This window comes from Pelophylax lessonae, assembly GCF_965119305.1.
Source record: "Pelophylax lessonae genome assembly, chromosome: 11".
NCBI lineage: Eukaryota > Metazoa > Chordata > Amphibia > Anura > Ranidae > Pelophylax > Pelophylax lessonae.
The window spans coordinates 184059459-184079706 of NC_138778.1; the positions used below are offsets into that span (position 1 = coordinate 184059459).

At 42.1% G+C, this 20248-nt stretch overlaps 1 protein-coding gene across 1 annotated transcript in view; it reads right to left on the minus strand.

Moving 5' to 3' along the window:
• Positions 1-20248, minus strand: part of CD79B (CD79b molecule) — a 51016-nt gene that overhangs the window by 10585 nt on the left and 20183 nt on the right. The window contains exons 4-6 of the mRNA XM_082272870.1: positions 8675-8962; positions 2980-3098; positions 380-421 (exon numbers count right to left, since the gene is read on the minus strand). Of these exons, the coding sequence (XP_082128996.1) occupies positions 380-421; positions 2980-3098; positions 8675-8962 (449 nt within the window). The remainder of the gene's footprint in view (positions 1-379; positions 422-2979; positions 3099-8674; positions 8963-20248) is intronic.

The following is a 20248-nucleotide window of genomic DNA, read 5'->3' on the forward strand; positions in this document are numbered from 1 at the left end:
TAGGGCTGAATGGGGCATCCGATCAGATCCGCCTAAAAAACTGACAGGCGGATCTGATCAGAACGCCCGTGTGAAAGAGCCCTTTAAATACTTTACTTACAGAACACAATCTAAAACTATTAATTTGGCTGTGAACTGATGTGTATGCTTGAAATGTTCCTTTTTCAGAAATCCCTGTTTGGAAGGTGAAGCTTCCGCTTGAATCTCTTTCCCTTGAGGTCTCCTCACAACACTCCAAAAAAGGTACGGGGGGGGGGGGGGGACTAATTGGAAATGTTACTGGAGATAGTCAATATCAGGACAGTAGAGATCCTTTGCGCTACAATACCTCTAATTATTATCTATGAAAATGTCCAGCAGTGTTAGAAAATATTCATACCTCGTATGTATGGTCCTCAATCTTCAGAGTGCGCTTTTTCTTCTGCAATAGAGAATGAAAATGATTACTGCTTATATAATCTCTGCAACAAAGACTACGAATGTGAAACTGATACGTGATAGAAGCAAGAAAATGCAACCATGTTATTCCAAACGAAAATGCACGCACCGTTCAGGCCAATAAGAGACTTAGCACATCACTGTAGGTGCCCACCTCGGCTCACCACCGCAGAACACAAGGATGCCAAGGAGGAAGATGGCCACACACCACAGCTGAAGACGTGCTAGTTAAAGTTCTTTATTCATCACCAAGTCAGAACAGACACAACAGGACACGGTTTCACTCGAACCTACTGTGCTTGTCCACAACACTGATATTGCACAAACACATGCTTTTTAATGTGCAGGTTCAAAAAGAGACCGCACCTCAAATCACCTGTGTTTAACCTGTTCCCGACCACCCGCCGCCTATTTACTGCGGCAGTGTGGCCCCCCTGCAAAAACAGACGCAGACCTACGTCGGTCACGCGCCTGCAGCTAGGGGGCGAGCGTGCGCCGCCGGCAACGCGCTCCCGCCCCCACTCGGCAGCGGGGCAGGTTTCTCCAATTGTCGCCTGACACCTGTGATTGCTCCCCGCTGAGAGAGAAGAATGGTCAGCTGTTGTAAACACAACTGACCGTTCTTCTCCCTGCAATGATCACAGAGCTCTGTGATCCTTCAATATAGGAACATGGGTCTCTATGATCATTTCACAAGCCACGCCCCCCCACAGTTGAAACACTCCGATAGGCTCACATTTAACCCCTTGATCACCCACAGTGTTAACCCCTTCCCTGCCAGTGTCATTATTACAGTAACAGTGCATATTTTTAGTACTGATTACTGTAGTAATGTCACTGGTCCCCCCAAAAGTGTCACAAATGTCAGTTAGGGGTCCAATCTGTCCGCTGCAATGTCGCAGTCCTGCTAAAAATCGCAGATCACCGCCATTACTAGAAAAAAAAATGACATAAATCTTTCCCGTAGTTAGTAGACACAATAACTTTTGCGAAAACCAATCAAAATATGCTTATTTTGATTTTTTTATACCAAAAATATGTAGCAGAAAACAAATTGGCCTAAAATGTTAAAAACATGTGATTTTTAATTTTTTTTTGTGAATGTTACAGTATATAACAGAAAGTGAAAAATATATATACATATTTTTTTCAGAATTGTAGCTTTTCTTTTGTTTATAGCGCAAAAAATAGAAATTGCAGAGGTGATCAAATACCACCAAATGAAAGCTCTATTTGTGGGAAAAAAAGGACATCAATTTTATTTGGGTACAGCGTCGCGCGACTGCGCAATTGTCCATTAAAGTAACGCAGTGCCGAATCGCAAAATATGACCAGGTCATTAAAGGGGCAAATCTTCTGATCCAGAAGTGGTTAATTGCCGGCTAATGCATAACCATTGCATACTCTGAAGGGCCCTTTCTTTTGTTTGACTCTGTATACCTTTTGATGATGGTTTCACTTCACCTTCCCTTCTTTTATTATGTACCCACATATGTTTTGCTACTTTGCCTTTTCATATGCAGAAAAAAATAATAATATATTCAACCTAAAAACAAAGGGAAATTTGTGTTTAAATGTAAGTTGCTTTTGACCCTTTGCCTATTGCTATTGCTGCTTTTGCTTCGTTGGCTAAAGCCAAAGCATTTAGATATACTGTATGTCTGATGATGCTAACAGTGTAATAGTAAATGTCCATGATTGTGCTGTAGTACTAAACGTCTCCAGCAGATGGCATTGTATGAAATAAAAAAAAAACACAAGCAGAACTAAACCCATATAACTTTTTCCCAAAACCGACACATTCAAGACATACCATGCCTGATAACTGTCACAGTTACTTGTGCTAATTTCTAGCCATCAAATGGCTGGTGTCATACACTGGCCATACACACAGTAAAATTTTCTTGTAATTTGTTTGCTTAAGAGCATTCATTTAATTTTCTAATCATTAGTGGCATCAAATTGACACTCGTTTTGGACTGCAAAGATGACAAAATTCAAAGGAGCAGGATGAAAAGAGTTTCTCAACTGAATAAGTGAATGTAGTTTTCATTCAGGAAATTACCATACATTCCAAAATCAAATGTTTAAAGCAAATTTGATTTTGAAGTACTTTGGAAGGACATGTGTCAAGTCATTATTACTACAATTTTGTGGCCAAGCTTTAGTCTTTTTAAAAGCAGGGAGGGAGGAATTCTACACAGAAAGAATGGAAGTACAGATGTATGGTTTCCCTTTAAGTGGGAAACTCCCTTTGATTATGAAAGTGGCAAAATAAACGTCCATATAGAATGGTCTCCATTACTATCAGAAGATCCTATACAATATTTCTAGTTTGGAGGCTTTATTTATGAGAGTTTTTAAAGATTGGAAGCGTTTTAACACTTTTCCTATGATAATAACTTTGCATGAATTCCCATCTGGATTGTGAATACAAGCCATACCCGGTCTCAGTACTGTTGAATACAAGCTAGTACAGAACATACTTTTGACACACAAAGAACCTTCAGTATCTCTGCTGCATGCCCTGTTATCACTTACCATTTCCATTAGAAGTAATACTGGCACAGTTATGAAAAGCACAATAAGAATAGTCTGAACCATTATGATTGCATCTTTCATTATATTTCTTGACCTTGATGTAGCTAGGTTTCCAGAACCTGCAAAATTAACAAAAAAAAGTGTGTTCATGTCTGGCGGTAATGTGTCAGTTTTAGTCCTACTGGGCTATATTTATAGAGGGAGACTTACAAGGGGCAAAGCAACTCTTTTACGCCATTATGGTGCTAAGATGGCAATCGCAAGAATAAGTACTAACACATCTGTGCACCTTCTTCTCATACATATATACCAGACAACATATCCCTGGTCCAGGTTCAAATATTTTCCACAAGTTACTAAACAAATTGTTTTAATTGTTGGTTGGGTCCCCAGTGGAGAGTTTCACCTTGCTTCCTTTTCCAAATAAGGACCCGACAGAAGTTATATCTGCTATATCCACTATATTAAGATCCTATTAAAAAAAAAAAAATTGACATACTCTGCCAGCACTTGTCTACGCTCCTTTTTTTTTCTGTAAAGTGTATGTCAGGGCAAAATAAATAAAAACAAAAACATATTCACTAAATCTCTGTAATACACACATTTCCCTCGCTTTTAATGCCATCAAAGCACTGCAAGTACAGAATAATACCTTTTGTCTGCCAGAAATCCAGTGAGCTCCTAACCTGTTGGAGCTGACAACACACTGCCCTTGTAGCACTAATATCCCAATCAGTGTTGTTATCCCTGCCCAGTTCTCTTTTCTTGAACCACAAGATGCTTTCTTTTATTTGCATTTCTTTACCATAAGGGAGGGAGGTATTTTGTAGTCAAGCAGATGGGAACTCGGGCAGTGTGAGCTGCCTGAGTTTGTTGCCCTGAGTTCAGCTTAAAGCCTAGTACACACGCAACGAATTTCCGCCGACCGGTCCTCTGTCTTTTGTCCAGAGTGGTGTTTTGTTGGTTGGAATGTGCCTAGACTGCACACAAATTTTCCCGCACAACAAAATTCTACTTCAGAAGTGATGTCATGTGTTGGTTTGCTTTCTTTGTGTTCTTTCTTCTCTGAGCATGCCCAGTCTTGCTCATAAGATTTTTCCCTGTCGAAATCTGTACTGACTGCACGAAAATCGGACGTGTTTTGACGGAGGACAAAAATTTTATAGTCTGCACACCAGAATTTTTTCGGCCGAAAAGTCGGAGTCGGTTGTCGGAAGCATCATACTAACAAGCCGAAAATCGGCAGATTGGTCGTTGGATGAAAATTCCCTGCCAAATTTAGACGCGTGTGTACGGGGCTTTAGGTTGCAATCATATATCTTACTACCAACAATTTAAAAGCGGCTTCTGGAAACACTTTGTTACTGAGCAGCTTTGCAAGTACAGTTTTTTATATTGGTTTTATGTTTAACAAATTATTTGTATTTCCTTGTACTCCAATGGCTCTTTTACCAACCAATCAACTTTGCAATACTTTAAAAAAACTATTTAGAATAAGCAATACTTTTGAAAGACAATCTAGGAGAAATAATAACATCTGTGGTTCAGGGGGCACTTGGAGAACACAAGTATTATTACAATGGTACACTAGCTGAAGCTAGGGGGAATGCCGTAACACTAATCCTACATCAGGCCATCATATGCACATAGATCTGCTTTGGTGTGTAGGTGATAGGTTTGCTTTGACATCTGCAGCTCTCTGCCTTTCCTTTTTTCCATTCGGTGTTTATAAAAGTTTATAGAACATATGTTCCTTCCCACAGACCTCTGCAGATAAAATTAAAATGCAGCAGCAGAATATTTTTGGCTCGGTATGACTGCTATGAAAAACAGGAAACAGGCCTGATGTCACTCGGGTATGATCTTTCAGCAGACTTTCTCTGTTTGTAACACAACTTCTTTGCTGATATAGTTGGTTCTGAAAGTATATTAATACATCTTATAAGGGGCAAGAAAAAAACGGTTGAAGAATTTGCACAATTCTAAAGAAACCTTGCTTTTTTCGAAACTGTTATTCCTAAAATTATTAGCAGGCCAATTTATGGGGCTACTATATGTAGTATTAGGTTTGGGTGTTTATATGTAATTATAAGTATAATAAAAAAAAAAAATGAAAAAGGTGCATTTCCTTCAGCAACCAATCTGATGCCAGCTACATGACTTCCTTTTTTTTTCTTGTTATAAAATTTTATGTCCGAACCTCGTATCTACTGACATGCTGTCTTACAGCCTTGACAGATTGCCTTTTTAAGACCCAAAGCAGCATTTCCCAAGTTAGTGAGACATGGTGTGCCACCTTTGCCTTGTCACATGGGGCAGATAAAATGCTCCAGATCGAGGCATTGTAAATGGTCATGTATATTTCCTCCTGTACCTCCTTGCTCCTCTAAGAAAGCTACTTCTTCTGTATTTGACACTGATGAAAGCTAGACTTATAATGTCAGAAGTCACCTATTTTGTTACTATATGCCTACTTATTATTGGAAACTATATAATGTATTACTCATGTTATGTTGCTCTGTATTACCATGTATTAAAACCCAATACAATTATTAAAACATAAAATGCTCCAAAAAGAAAAATTTTGATATATTGGTTTTACTGTATTTGATTCCAACATTCCCATGAAAAGGCTAATCGGGCATCGTAATAGAATAAACATAACAAAGCATATCCTCCCTGGGTCCCTAACTTTTCATTCCCATAGACACACTCCACCCTTTTTTCCCTTTTTATTGTCTTTCACACCAACTTACCCCCCCCCCCCCATACAACTTTTTCTCTTCACTCTTTATCCTTCTACCCTAATCCCCCCCCCAAGACATGGGGATAAATTCTTACTTACACATATAATATACACCATAATGCAATACATCTGTATGGTCTGTCTAATGAAGTTATATAACTCACGAGTTTTGTACTTATGCATAACATTATAATGATATGCTATTGTAACATTCTGTGTAATACGGAATTTTCAATAAAGAATACAAAAAGTCCTCAAAAACCCACTGCATCAGTCTCGGGGTTTGTGGAAGGTCATTGCTATTCAATACATAAAGCTGAAGACAAGGTTCGGAGACCCATCCTTATTTTATTTTTTTAGACCTGAACTAAAGCTTGTAAAAATTTCCAAGAAATAATTATTAAATAAACAGCAATGCAGTGAGACTTGCGTATGCAAGCAAAAAGAAAAACACTTTTGTTTTTGTGAATTAGTCCTCTTTCATAGTTGCATAGTTAACCAGGTTTAAAAAAAGTGTCACTACAGGCTGGAAATAAATTAAAGCCTCTTTTTTTTTTTTTTAAAAGACGAAATATCTTTCTGGCAGGCTGTATTTTAAAACTCCACCAAGTAGGTAATCCAGCTAAAAGTGGTTGATCTCCATGGCTCATATGTCACTACAGGACATGCTGCTAGAAAGTGGAAAGAACCACAGCTTGTAGTGGGGAAGAAGGCATTCCACACACCTGAAGTTTTGGAGCAGCTGGGGATTAACAACAAGGCAGTATTTTCTTTTAGGTGCCCTTTTTTTTAAATTTCAAACTTATAGTAAAAAGGTTACTTTAACCAAAACACTTTAAACTTTCCATCCTCAGAACTCTAAACCTGCAGTTCATTTAAACAAAGGCCAAAACCCATTTTTAAGCATAATCCAATTTGCTTAGGGAAAAATTCTGCTTCTGTAGGTGGAGGTTAATTTTTTTCCTGGTTTAAAGAGTCTTTTGCAGTGACATTTAAAAGAACAGCTTTGTATCAAGTACACTATAGGGACCACTTATTATTATTCAGGATTTATATAGTGCCAGCAGTTTACACAGCGCTTTACAATATAAAAAGGGAGACAGTACAGTTACAATACAATAAGATACAAGAGGATTAAAAGGGCCCTGCTCAGAAGAGCTTACAATCTAATGGCTTATGCAATTATACAAGGTGATTATGTCCCCCTTAAAGTAGAACTGAAGGCAAAACTTTTTTTTTTTCATTTTGGTTAGGGTAAGGAAGGTTTTTTTTCTTTGTTGGATTTTTTTTTTGCCACAACAAGAAGTGAAATCCCTCCAAAGTGAGGGAAATCCCTGGTTGTCAACCAGGGTCAAGAGACCTAGTGTTCCAATTAGAAGATTTTCCCTCTATACCTGTTCTGGTGACCACTCAGATTTGGGATTTTCTTTCATATACCGTGATAAGTCATCGGGACTAACGGAGAGGGTATGTTTCCCTTACAGGGACAAAGACAGCAATAACAACCCTCTCCACAATTTATAACTAAGAAAAAGGTTTTGCCTTTAGTTATATTTTTATAGCCTCTTCTTAAAGTGGTAGTAAACTCTTTGTGATAGGAAAAATAATCTTCTCCCTGCAAGAGAGAAGTTATAATGTGCTAGTATGCATCACATACTAGCACATGATGAAAAACCTACCTAAAAACGAAGCCCTCCGGTGGTGCACTGTCACTGCTGACATGGTCTCCATCTTCACCTGGTCTTCTTTCTGGGTTTGTGGACTCTAGCTGCTTGAATGGCTGAGCCACGATGACATTACTCGCATACGCACGGGAGGCATAGTTTAAGGCACAGAACTCTGAAGGGACAGTACGGGCATGCCATCCCTTCAGAGTGCATGCGCTGGTGACGCCACCTGCTGCATCCAGTGTGAATATCTCCTAAACACCCCAGGTTTCGGAGATATTCACTGTACTCGCAGGTAAACTTTATTATAAGCTTAAATCTCCAAACAGAGTTAACTACCAGTTTAAGGGGGAAACGTACTGAGTTGTAAAATAGATTATGTTGTTCATTATGATAGTCAAATCCACCTAGAGCTAATGTACGGGGTTTCCCTGAGCTCTTGAAAAATTGAATGCATAACTGCTTAACCCTAAGATTTTCCAGCTTTAGATTCTGTATGGAATAGAACAATTCTTTCCTTTCAATATGTAGTTTATGCTGTTATCTGTTGCCTTAAGGCCCGTACACACGGTAAGAAAATCTGTAGGGAAAATTCATCCGACGACCGATCTGTCGATTTTCGGATTGTTAGTATGGTGCTTTCGACAGCCAACTCCGACTTTTCGGCTGACAAAATCCTGATGTGCAGGCTATATCATTTTTGTCGTCCGTCAAAACAACGTCCGATTTTCATCTCATTAGTACAGATTTAGACGGAAAAAATTCTTAAGAGCAAGACTAGGCATGCTCAGAGACGAAAGAACACACAAAACAATCCAGCACATGACATCACTTCTGAAGTAGAATTCTGTCGTACGGGAAAATTCGTATGAAAATAACCTCTTCACTTTCCACATCAGACTAGCATGCCACAAAAAATGGACGACAGATTGTTTGATAATCTGATCGTGTGTACGGGGCTTTAGATGCTCAGTGAACCAACCATTGTGGTTTTATGTGAAATGGAAGGGCCCTGATTGTTGTTGGTGTGTGTGTGTGTGTTCTGGTGCATTTCAGAGCACCTGTGTTTTGTGGATCCCTCAGGAAGCCAGGGGTGGGGTGCTAACCAGCAAAGCAGAACAAATAGGGACCTGCACCATCAGTACCTACAGAAAACGCCATTCAACCAATTCTTTTGTATGTCTTAACACATACTGTGTGTATTCTTATTTACACCCAATCTCTCTATTTGAAAAAAGAGACAACATAAAGTAAGACTGAGTATAATGGTGCATGAACTTACCTAGAACCATCAGCTCTGTTCCACAGGGAACTCTATTTGGTCCATATATTGTGAAATTACAAAAGTATATCCCATTGTGGTTTTTATGGACCTTCTTGATCGATAGAAAGTTGCTTTCAATTGCTATATGTTCATTTGGTTCCACGTAACTGATAAATGATCCATTTTGATGCCCAAGGTACCAAGTGGCATTTAAATCTACAGGCAAAAAACTCTGACATCCACATTGTATGCTGATAGACCGGCCTTTTCTCACACCCACAAAGCGAGGCTCTTGCAGCACTATAGCTGTAAACAGAAATGAAATATTAGTATACTATCAAATCACCAAATCTTATGTTTACTCAGGGATGTGCACATATAACTAAATAATTCTAAATGTCTTAAGCTGGCTAAGTGGCGGTTCACATTTCTGCGATCACAAAGATCGCATGTAATTCGGAGCACACTCCTAAAATAACATGAGATCTCTGTGTGGTGCAAATTCAGCCATACAGTTTGTATGGCTGAATTCACACCCAACTCGCACAGGACCCTTTTTTTGGTCCGCAGCAGAATCGGATTGCATGGTGGTTCACACCAGCGCGTTCCGATTCTGTGCGAACTTACAGATCACACTGCGATATGCGCTCTGATCTGGGGGTGTCGTTAACTTTTAATTGGCACCCCCAGCGTATCGCATATGGCAGTGGGAACTGCCAGGGGTGCGGATGCGATGCGGGAACACGCTGTATATTCGCAGCGTTCCCGCATCGCAGAAATGTGAACCGGCACTTAAGGTGTATTGTTTAATTATTTATTTTGTATAGCCAGCAGGCTGAATGAAAAAAATAAGCAAATGGATTCCTTCATCCAAGCAAGCGAGGTAGATAGAGAAATTCTGAGACAATGTATTCTGACAGTGGGGACGCTGTCAGAATACACTGATTAGTGACTGCAATCCATTGGCTGATGGAGAAAAATTTTCCAGCATTCCAGTTGGAGAAACGTTGATCAGTAGATTGACTTCTGTCGGGCAGGAGCGGACCGCACATGGATTGAAATTTGGCCGGTCCCTGTTGAACTGGCCGAATTTCAATTTATCTTTTGCCAGCTTTATATACCCGGAGCCAACGCTGACTTATAAACCAACAATATTAAGCAAATCACATGGTAAAGCTGAACTCAAATTCACTGAAATATATTCCTCTATAGAGACAAATGCTGGCCATACACGTATAGATTTTTGGACGAGAATATTCTTTGAACATTAGTACGAACATTCTTTGAACATTCGTTGAATAGACGAATGTCGTTCGAAAATTGTCTTTTGCTTTTAACATTTAATTTTAAAATGAATGTAATTTCTGAACGATTACCACATACACTGCCCGAAAATTCGTTGATCGAGAAAAGTTTTCCCTTCTGCCCCTACGAATTTTCCCGTTGCTGCAATCGAAAAGGGACATCGATTTAACCCCACTAACGATTAGAAAATCAAACGAATTTTCTTGAAACAAAAATTTCCCGATGAAAATCTATACGTGTATGGCCAGCAAAAATCTTCAAATCCACTTTGTGTGCACAAATGCCTTGAAAAAGTAACACTCATATCATCACTGTGCTTCATATATCCTGTACAGAGAGCAGAGCTGTGGGAGGGACCCAGAAAACGCCACCCACTACAGGATGCCTTCAGAAAACTACAGGAAGGGCGGAGACCAGACCTGCACAAGAAGAGAGAGCAGCAGTGGCTGGTTTGTTAAATTTCACATGCCTCACAAAATTTGCTTGTACCGGAGTTTACTTGTAAGTAAGAATATGGATATTCAGTATAAATATATATCACTGCTTCACTTACCCCTCCTGTCCATGCTTGCATACTGCTTGCAAAAGTGATGTGTGTGAATACAGTTTCTTGAACCCGCTTTGCTCTGGCTCTTCTTTGTACAGGACCCTTTCGACAAAGAGGCTGAAATGCCAGAGCCATGACATAAATTGCGTGCTTTTACTGCATCTGTTGATAGCATTCCCTCCTCTCCCCTGCAGAAGCCACTGTTTCTGCATTACTTGACCACACCAAAATGTATTCAAGAAAATATGTTTACAACACATCTCTTTACAACGTAGTGACCATGCATATGTGCCATGAGCTACAGAGGTGGGAATTTAGCAGGGGTTCCCTGAGACAGGAAAATGATTTCAAGGGTTCCTCTGTATTAAAAAGGTTGAGAAAGGCTGGTATACAGCATAGGTAGGAGGAGGTGGAAGCAGTATTTTTATATGTAGCCTAAACTTCTACTTTAAGAATAGTTTACATCATGATTTAATTACATGGCAGAAATGATAACCGCCAGGTCCTGATGCACACATTTCTTGAATTTTCTGTCCCTGAGTGGCTGATAACTCCGGGCCATTGTAAAGGCCTGTACACATGATAAGAAAATTGGAAGTAAAATTTCGACCGGCGAACGATCTGCCGATTTTTGGATCGTTAGTCAGTGCTTTCAACAGCTGATTATGGATTTTGCTACGACAAAAACTGGATGCGCAGGCTATAAAAATTTTATCGTACGTGTAAACAACGTCTGATTTTTGTTTAATTAGTACAGTTTTTATCCGAAAAAAATTATCAGAGCAAAACTAGGCATGCTTGGAAACTAAAGAATACATACAAAACAATTCAACACATGACATCACTTCTGAAGTTGAATTCTGTCGTACGAGAATTTTCGTATGAAAGTAACCTCTTCACTTTCCATACGAGAATAGCATGCAACAAAAAAATGAAAGAAAATTAGTCCGATAATCTGATCGTGTGTATGAGACTTAACAGTCAGCATAGAGATTGGCAATTCAATTAAAAAAGCAATACAAGTCTAAAGCACATTCCAGAAAATGTACTGCATATATATATGTGTGTGTATATTTAATTTTAACGGTTCAAATATCAGGCAAAATGGTCGGCCCTCACGCATGTTCACTTCATCAAATCTGGCCTTCTTTGAAAAAAGTTTGGACACCACTGCCTTAGCTGATGCTGCCCAAGAGGCTGCCACCCCCCTTGTTGAATGAGCTCATATAGCTTGTGGAGGTGTTAGCCCCTGTTTCTCATACTGTACATAAGGCTATTCACTCTGGTGATCTAGGTAGCTATGACTCTTGCTAACGGTGCTTCCCCTCTATTAGGACCTGATGGTAGAATGAATAAACTATCAGTCTTGCAAATCTGACGAGAGCGGTGCATGTACGTTGAGAACAGGTTGACCATATCGAGGGAAATCAAGCTCATCTGTTTGCTCTGGAGGTTGTGTGAAGCTTGGTAGAACCGACTCCCAATTTACATTAAACTTGGATACCACCTTGGGAGCTAAAGCCGGTGAAAGCCGCAGAATGACCTTGTCTGGAAGAATGATGCAAAAAAGGATTTTTACAAGATAAGGCTGCTAGCTCTGACACTCTCTCGGTGACGTGATGGCTGTGAGAAAAATCAATTTGACTGTTAGGAACCATAGTGGGTATGTTTCAGCGGGGACAAAAAGTGGTTGGAGCAGAGCCTTTAGCACTGTGCACAAGTCCCAGGCTGGTAGGAGGTTCCTCTTCTGAGACCATATTCTTATGGTCACTCTAAGAAATTGTCTTATTAGCGGCTCATCTGCCTACTTGTGGTCTGTGAAGCAAGACAAGGGCTGATACCTTTACCTTTATTGTGTTATATGCCAGGTCCATCGTTAGTGCTGACTGTAAGAATTGTAGAACTTCTGTGATACTCCATGTGATGCGCTCAATGGAGAGAATTTTCATTGTAGAGCTAATGCTGTAAACTTTCTCCAATTCCTGGTGTATGTAGCATTGTTTGTAGCCTTTCTTGCCTTCAATAGTGTAGCGATCACCTCCTCTGAGAGGCCTTGAGACTTTAGTCTGGCTGTTTCAAAAGCCATGCTGTCAGTTGCAACCTGCCTGGATTGGGGTGATTCCAATGGGCCTGTTATAGTAGGTCCCTCTTCAGCGGTAGCCATACTGGCAGAGCTGACGCCGTCTGCAGGAGCAGGGGGATTAATGGCCTTCGCAACCAGAAGGGTAGAATTACAATTGCCTGGACCTTCTCCCTTGTGATCTACAGCATGGCTTTCAGGATTAGCGGCAGCGGTGGGAAGAGATAGACTAGAGGAAACTTCCGGGGGATCGAAAAGGCGTCTTGAGCTAGTGCCCCATTTAAACAGAATCTCGACATAAACCTGGGCACTTGCACATTTTCTGGGGTTGCCATCAGGTCTCCCAAGGCCATTGCCCATTTGCCAAAGATTGGTCTTAGATAGCTCCTGTTGAGTGACCGCTCATTAATGCTAGGAAATTTCTGACTTAGTTGGTCTGCTATTTAATTTTGACTGCCTGGAATGTAGGCTGCTGTCAAGGCCTCCACATATGCCTCGGCCCAGACAAATATCTGGGTTGCTAGCTGTAGCAAAGGCAGGCTCTTGGTTCCTCCTTGCTTGGCTATGTAGGCGACCGCCGCCTGGTTGTCCAATAATCTTGACCCAAGATCCTTTGAACGCCAGTAGGGCTAGGTATGCTGCCTGAAATTCCAGAAGGTTGGAGTGTCTGGTCTCCATCATGTCCTATCTGCCCTGGACCTGCCTGCTGAGGCAGTGGACACCCCAGCCTCGGAGACTGGCATCCGAGGTTATCAGGATCCATTTTTCCGGACTTAGAGGCATACCTTGTGACAAAGTCCTGGGTGCTTTTCACCACGCCAAGCCCTGGCGGATCTATCTTGGCAAGAAGATTCTCTGGTCCAACGATAGGCCGTCCCATTGGTCTAAAAAGGACTACTGGAATCCCCTCGTATGAAATCTTGCCCAGGGGACAGCCGGGGTCGCTGCTGTGAACATTCCCAGGATTGTCATACAGTCTCACCGAAAGCTACGACGATTTCATCATGCTGTTGACGCAAGTGACTAGTTTGGCTACTTTGCGATATGGCAGTGAGATCTGCCCCTTCCTTGTGTCCAATATAAGACCTAGGTATTCCATTTTTTGGGACGGGACCAGATGGCTTTTCTGTTTGTTGATAATCCAGCCAAATTTGGATAGCGGATTCAGCACCACGTCATGTTGTGTTGCCAGCTCTTCACTTGAACGGGCCACCACCAAGATGGCGTCTAAGTAATGAAAGATTTTTATCTTCATCATACGTATTACTGTGATGGTAGCTAGTAAAATCTTGAAGAATCTATGGCCTCCTTAACTTCTGTAATGTAAGGGTCTATCATCTGGCAGTCAAATAGATGTTCGGCTGTTTGACTCTCCTGAAGCCCCTGAGGAAAGCATCGGGGGTGCGTCTTGCTTTTGCTCAGACGTGTCTTTGACTCTGAATTTGGCCTTAGAAGTACTTGCAGTAGAGACCAAATGCATACTCTCGGCCACCACCGAGATAAAAATCCTTTATCCTGAGTATCCCTTTTGTCGCTCTCTCTGTCACCGGAGATTTACTGCTGTCTGGCTGGCAGTTACTTGGGTCTATGCCCTGAGCATGACCCGGATGCATGCAGAGAAATTGAACGGTGGCGGGACTTTTCCTTCCGCAAATGTCATTTTTTAGGCTCCTAAAAAGACAGGACACCTTGTTAGTCTAATGTACAGCACCCTTTTGTCTATGGGCCACATAGCCCCCCCTCCACCTTTCCGACGATCTTCGTGCTCTTTGCGGGTGTGGTGAGCTCATGGCTAAAGTAACAAAGGTAAGAATTAGAAAATACGTTTTATTTTTTTTTTACCGACCCTTTAAGAAGCTTCCTTTACCTAAAAAAACAAAACAAAAAACAGGGTAGCGAGACACTTTGGGTGGCAGCAGTCTCCAGATATATCTAACAAGCTGTAGATAACAAAGGTGCTAAGTATTCAGGTCACAGAGCAGTTAGCTTATGCACAAGAGACAGTATAGCCATCTTTCCTTCCTCCTTCAAACAAGAAGGGAGCTTACCCGTGACTTGTCTCTCTCTCAGCTGTGGCATACAACACAGGAGCCATTGCAGCTCCTGGCTATAGCCTGGGGCGTTGCTAAGCGATGCCTGTTGCCCCCGTTCTCCACAGCGGCGGACAGATTGGACCCCTGACTGACATTTTGGACACTTTTGGGTGTACCAGTGACATTACTACAGTAATCATTGCTAAAAATATGCAGTGTTACTATAATAATGACACTGGCAGGGAAGGGGTTAACCTTATAGGTGATCAAGGTGTTAAATGTGACCCTAGGGGAGTGATTCTAACTGTGGGGGGGGGCGTGGCTTCTGAGATGACCATAGAGACATGTGATCTTATATAGAAGGATCACATGAGCTCTGTGGTCATTTCAGGGAGAAGAACGGTCGGCTGTGTTTACAACAGCCGACCGTCCTTCTCTCTCAGCTGGGAAAGATCACGATTGTCAGGCGGCAATCGGAGCCGCCTGACCCGTGAATCGACTTCCCCGCTGCCGAATGGGGGTGTGAGCGCAGCGCATACTAGCCCCCTAGTTTCCCGCGTGCGACCAATGTAGTCCTACGTTGGTTTGGGCAGGAGAGCCACTCTGCCACGGTAAAAAGGCGGCGGGTGGTCGGGAAGTGGTTAAAGTGGAGTTCCACCCTAAAATTATACTTGCCTCCATCTTCTCGCTCCGGGTCACCTGAAAAACAAACATAATCGCAATTTTTTTTTTTTTTTTACTTACCTCGTTTAGAAGAAAATATACTTGCCTTACTTCCTCTTCCTCCCCTCGGCGGCCACGGCGATTCGTCACTTCCTGGCTTTGCAATGATTCCTGGGAGCTGAACGTCATCGCTCCCAGGAATCAATGCGCCTGCACCGGCCCCAACGTCCGTTCCGGTGCGGGCGCCGTCATACCTTGCTAAACAGCTTCTGGGCATGCCCAGAAGCTGTGCAGGGATTACGCTGCCGCACCGGAAGTGACGGCGGGCCCGGTGGAGTGCATCGTGGGACCGAAAAAGACGGAAGAGGACACAGAAGAGGATCGCGCTGGCTTCAAGCTGCCCACACCTGAGATGGCAGCGCTGGAGAATACATTTTCAAGGTAAGTATTTCTTCTTTCAGGTAAGTGCAACCCGGGACACATCAGAGGCTATCCATTGTGGAATGCACTAGCCCTGACTGTCCCGGGGGTATTTTTATTAAAAAAAAACGTTCACTGGGTGGAACTCAGATTTAAGGACAGATGAAACAAAGTAAGACACACACACAGCCTCGAGCCACACCACAGCCCTGGATTAATATGCTGTTTAATCACATTCTGCCCGCTGTCCCAGCACCTGGGGTATCCAGTTTTTAAGAGGGTTTCCCTCTAGCATTCTGGACCTTCCATGCGAGGAGAGGCTGAACCTGGGAGGGGAGGTTCGGTAGTGGGGTGAAGTCGATCCTGCCTCGAGCATGGTGCCCTGGAGTCCGACCAAAAAAAGAGAAGGGGGGGGCGTCTCACTTTTATTACCTAGCAGAAGGTGGTCCCGAGAGACTGGGGGGAGGGGTTAACCCAGGTGTGCTGATGGCAGGCTGGCCAGGAAAAGAAGGTTGTTGATTGTCTGCACAGAATCCTTGTGTGACCCTCCCCTGTCCCCCTCTGTTAACTCTGAGGTCACATTAACTGAGTGATGGAGACAAACTGAGGGAGAGGAGAAACACTGGAATACTAGTTGGTATTTGTGTGAAAAAGTATATTATTAGCTTTGGAAGAAAAAAATCACCTCTAGTGTTGGCTGTCCTATGTGTGTCGATGCTGCTGCATTATGTAAAACTATTAGAATATTTTTTTACATTTTAGAATGGGGTGCTTGAGACTGTCTATAATTTTAAAGGGTGCCTTGACTGAAAGAAGGTTGAGAAACACTGGGGTACTGTAAGCCTGTTACATTATTGTTCACATATACCTACAAAGTGCATAAAAACAAAACTACACCCAGTCAGTTTACTATACCCTCAACCCATCATAAACACATACAGAGTTGCATCACACTGTGATAACCCTCACCCTCCCCAACCCCACAGAACATATTGTGTTGTATTTATAAATTCCATAATATTTCCATAAGCAGTTTATCCAATACTAATGTTTTTAAAATTTTAGGTTACATTAAAATTTGAGTTTGAGTTACAATAAACACCTGAATGCAGTGTAAATGACCAATGTCGGAATGCCATTTATCATGCAAAGCCCATTAACCACTTAAGCCCCGGAAGATTTTACCCCCTTCCTGACCAGGGGGCATTTTGCGATTCGGCACTGCGTGACTTTAACGGACAATTGCGCGGTCGTGCGATGCTGTACCTAAACAAATTTGACGTCCTTTTTTTCCCACAAACAGAGCTTTCTTTTGGTGGTATTTGATCACCTGTGCGATTTTTTGATAATGCGCTATAAACAAAAAAAGAGTGTAAATTTTGCAAAAATAACAATATTTTCCACATTTTTTTATATGAAATTCCCCCCCCAAAAAATGTAAAAATCTAAATTTTTTAACATTTTCGGCCAATTTGTTTTATGCTACATATGTTTGTTAAAAAAAATCGCAAAAAAAGCGTATTTTGATTGGTTTGCGCAAAAGTTATCGCGTTTACTAACGAAGGGAAAGATTTTTGTCATTTTTGTTGTTTTGGCGGCGATCTGCGATTTTTTTTGCGGCACTGCGACATTGCGGCGGACAGATCGGACCCTTGACTGACATTTTTGACACTTTTGGGGTTACCAGTGACATTACTGCAGTAATCAGTGCTATACATATGCACTGTTACTGTAAAAATACACTGGTAGTGAAGCAGTTAACTTTATTTGAGAGGGAGGGGCTGTGTGTGTCCCTAGGGGTGTGATTCTTACTGTGATTGGCTGTGGCTTGAGCTGTAGGAACACTGATCAACGGTCCTACATAGTAGAACCGTATGATCAGTGTTTCTACACAGGGGAGAATGACTTTCTCCCTCTCCCCCGACGATCGCTGAGTGACCGGCGGACGTCGGGTCCGCCGGTCACACGCGCGGGGGGGGTCCATGACCGCGCCTCCGGCGGCGCACGCTCGCTCCCCAGAGCCTCACAGGATAGTGATGTTTATATACGTCACTTTGCCTGTGAGGGGCTGACCGCCGCAGTATATCTACTTGCGGCGGTAGGCAAGTGGTTAAAAAAATGATTTTATATATATACTGTGTGTGTGTGTGTATATATATATATATATATATATATATATATATATAATAAAACAAAGCTTTTAGTCCCTTAACAATGCCCATAAAAGAAAACAGCCAGCTGTAATTTTCACAGCAGTATTTTTTTTAGCTTGATGCACTGAGCAAATTTCCCAGTAAAGTGTTTATTGATATTGCAAAAGACATCTCTGCGCTGTGGAGGATCCAAATAAATACAAATGTGTTTCTAAATCCTATATTAGCTATAAATAAACATGCTCATGTGTACATATAATACTCACTGCTGCCACCATAAAAAATTTAAAATTGTAAATACCGGTAGTTAAATTGTAAAAAATAATTATCACTCTAAACCGTAGCGCTGTGATTAAACCTCCATTATAGGTTTTCACCTATAACACCCAATTTTATCAAAGTGAAATGTCCATAATAAAACAAAAATAAAGTGAAAGAATAAAAGTAAAACAAGCCCACCATATAGTGAAAAATGGTGTTCAAATCTTCTCCTGTTGAAAATAATATCAACAACACACCGCCTTGCATGCATTGGTGATCCCTCTCCCCAGCAGATAATGCACTCACTAAAATTCAATGCGTTCCACTCATGGTTGGCAAAAAGCACACGTGTGAAATGTCCCGCTGTATTGGTCAAAAGTTGTCACCGTGTATCTCTGTAGGAATCAATATTGGCCATTAACATGGGAAAGGAAGCAAAGATATCCCCCAATGGTACAGTAACCAAATACATTCAGTATAGCATTTTGAATACATTTGGTTACTGTACCATTGGGGGATATCTTTGCTTCCTTTCACATGTTAACGGCCAATATTGATTCCTACAGAGATACATGGTGACAACTTTTGACCTATACAGGGGGACATTTCACACAAATGCTGTTTGCCAACCACGAGAGTGGAAGGCATTGAATTTTGATGAGTGCGTTATCTGCTGGGGAGAGGGATCACCAGTGCAAGCGAGGCTGTGTGTGTGGCTGATATTATTTTCAACAGGAGAAGATTTGAAAACCATTTTGCAATATATGGTGGACTTGTTTTACTTTTATGTTTTCACTTTATTTTTGTTTTATTATGGACATTTCACTTTGATAAAGTTGGCTGTTATAGGTGATAAAGTTGGGTTATAGGTGAAAACCTATCATGGAGGGGTAATCACAGTGCTACTGTTTAGAGCAGGGGTGGGGAACCTTTTTTCTGCCAAGGGCCATTTGGGTCTTTATAAAATCATTCGGGGACCGTACAAAATTATCAACTTAAAAATGTGCCTGTTATATTTGGTCCAATATGTTATTAACTTACCCCTAATGTGATGGCTGCAACTGCTTCTCTTTAGTGAGGTGTGTGATGTTAGCTGGTATTGATGATGTTGCTACTCACAACTGGTTTTCCAGGTTTGCGCCGGTCAGTCTGGAGCGCAGTCGACTTTGTGGTGGTAAGTTTTGAAAAGAACTGCTGGCGGGTAATGCTGGTGGGTATAGCTGGCTGGTACTGCTGGTGGGTACAGCTGGCTGGTACTGCTGGCTCAGGCTGGTACTGCTGGCTTGTACTGTGCTGTGGGTATTGCTGATTCAGGCTGGTACTGTGCTGTAGGTACTGCCTTGGGTACTGCTGGCTCAGGCTCGTACTGTGCTGTGGGTACTGCTGGCTAGTATTGCTGGCTGGTACTGCTGGCTCAGGCTGGTACTGCTGTGGGTACTGCTGGCTGGTATTGCTGTGGGTACTGCTGGCTGGTACTGTGCTGTAGGTACTGCTGACTGGTACTGCTGACTCTGGCTGGTACTGCTGTAGGTACTACTGGCTCTGGCTGGTACTGCTGTGGGTACTGCTGGCTCTGGCTGGTACTGCTGGCTCTGGCTTATACTGCTGTGAGTACTGCTGGCTCTGACTGGTACTGCTGGCTTTGGCTAGTACTGCTGGCTCTGGCTGGTACTGCTGTGTGTGCTGCTGGCGGGAAATGCTGGCTAGCAGCGGCGCCACGCTGGAGGAAGAGGCGATGTTTCCTTTATTGTTCACAGGCAGAGTGCATTTGATATCACTCCGCCTGTGACTCACTCAGACTGTCAGAACGGAGCCGGAACTATACAGGAAGCATTGGCTCAGTTCTAACAGATCAGCTGAGAGACACAGACTCAGCTGCACGGAGGGCCGGACCAAATAACTTTGAGGGCCGCATACGGCCCCCGGGACGTAGGTTCCCCACCCCTGGTTTAGAGTGATAATTATTTTTTACACTTTAACTATTTACTATTTAATAATATTTCTACCCCGGCACTAGTAGTTTACACCTTCCAGTGCCACTGGCTCCTGCTCTCTCATCCTAAGAAAAGGGGGCTGTGTGTTTCTATTTACGCACACAGTGGAAGAAACAGCTCTAGTCTCTGCATGCAA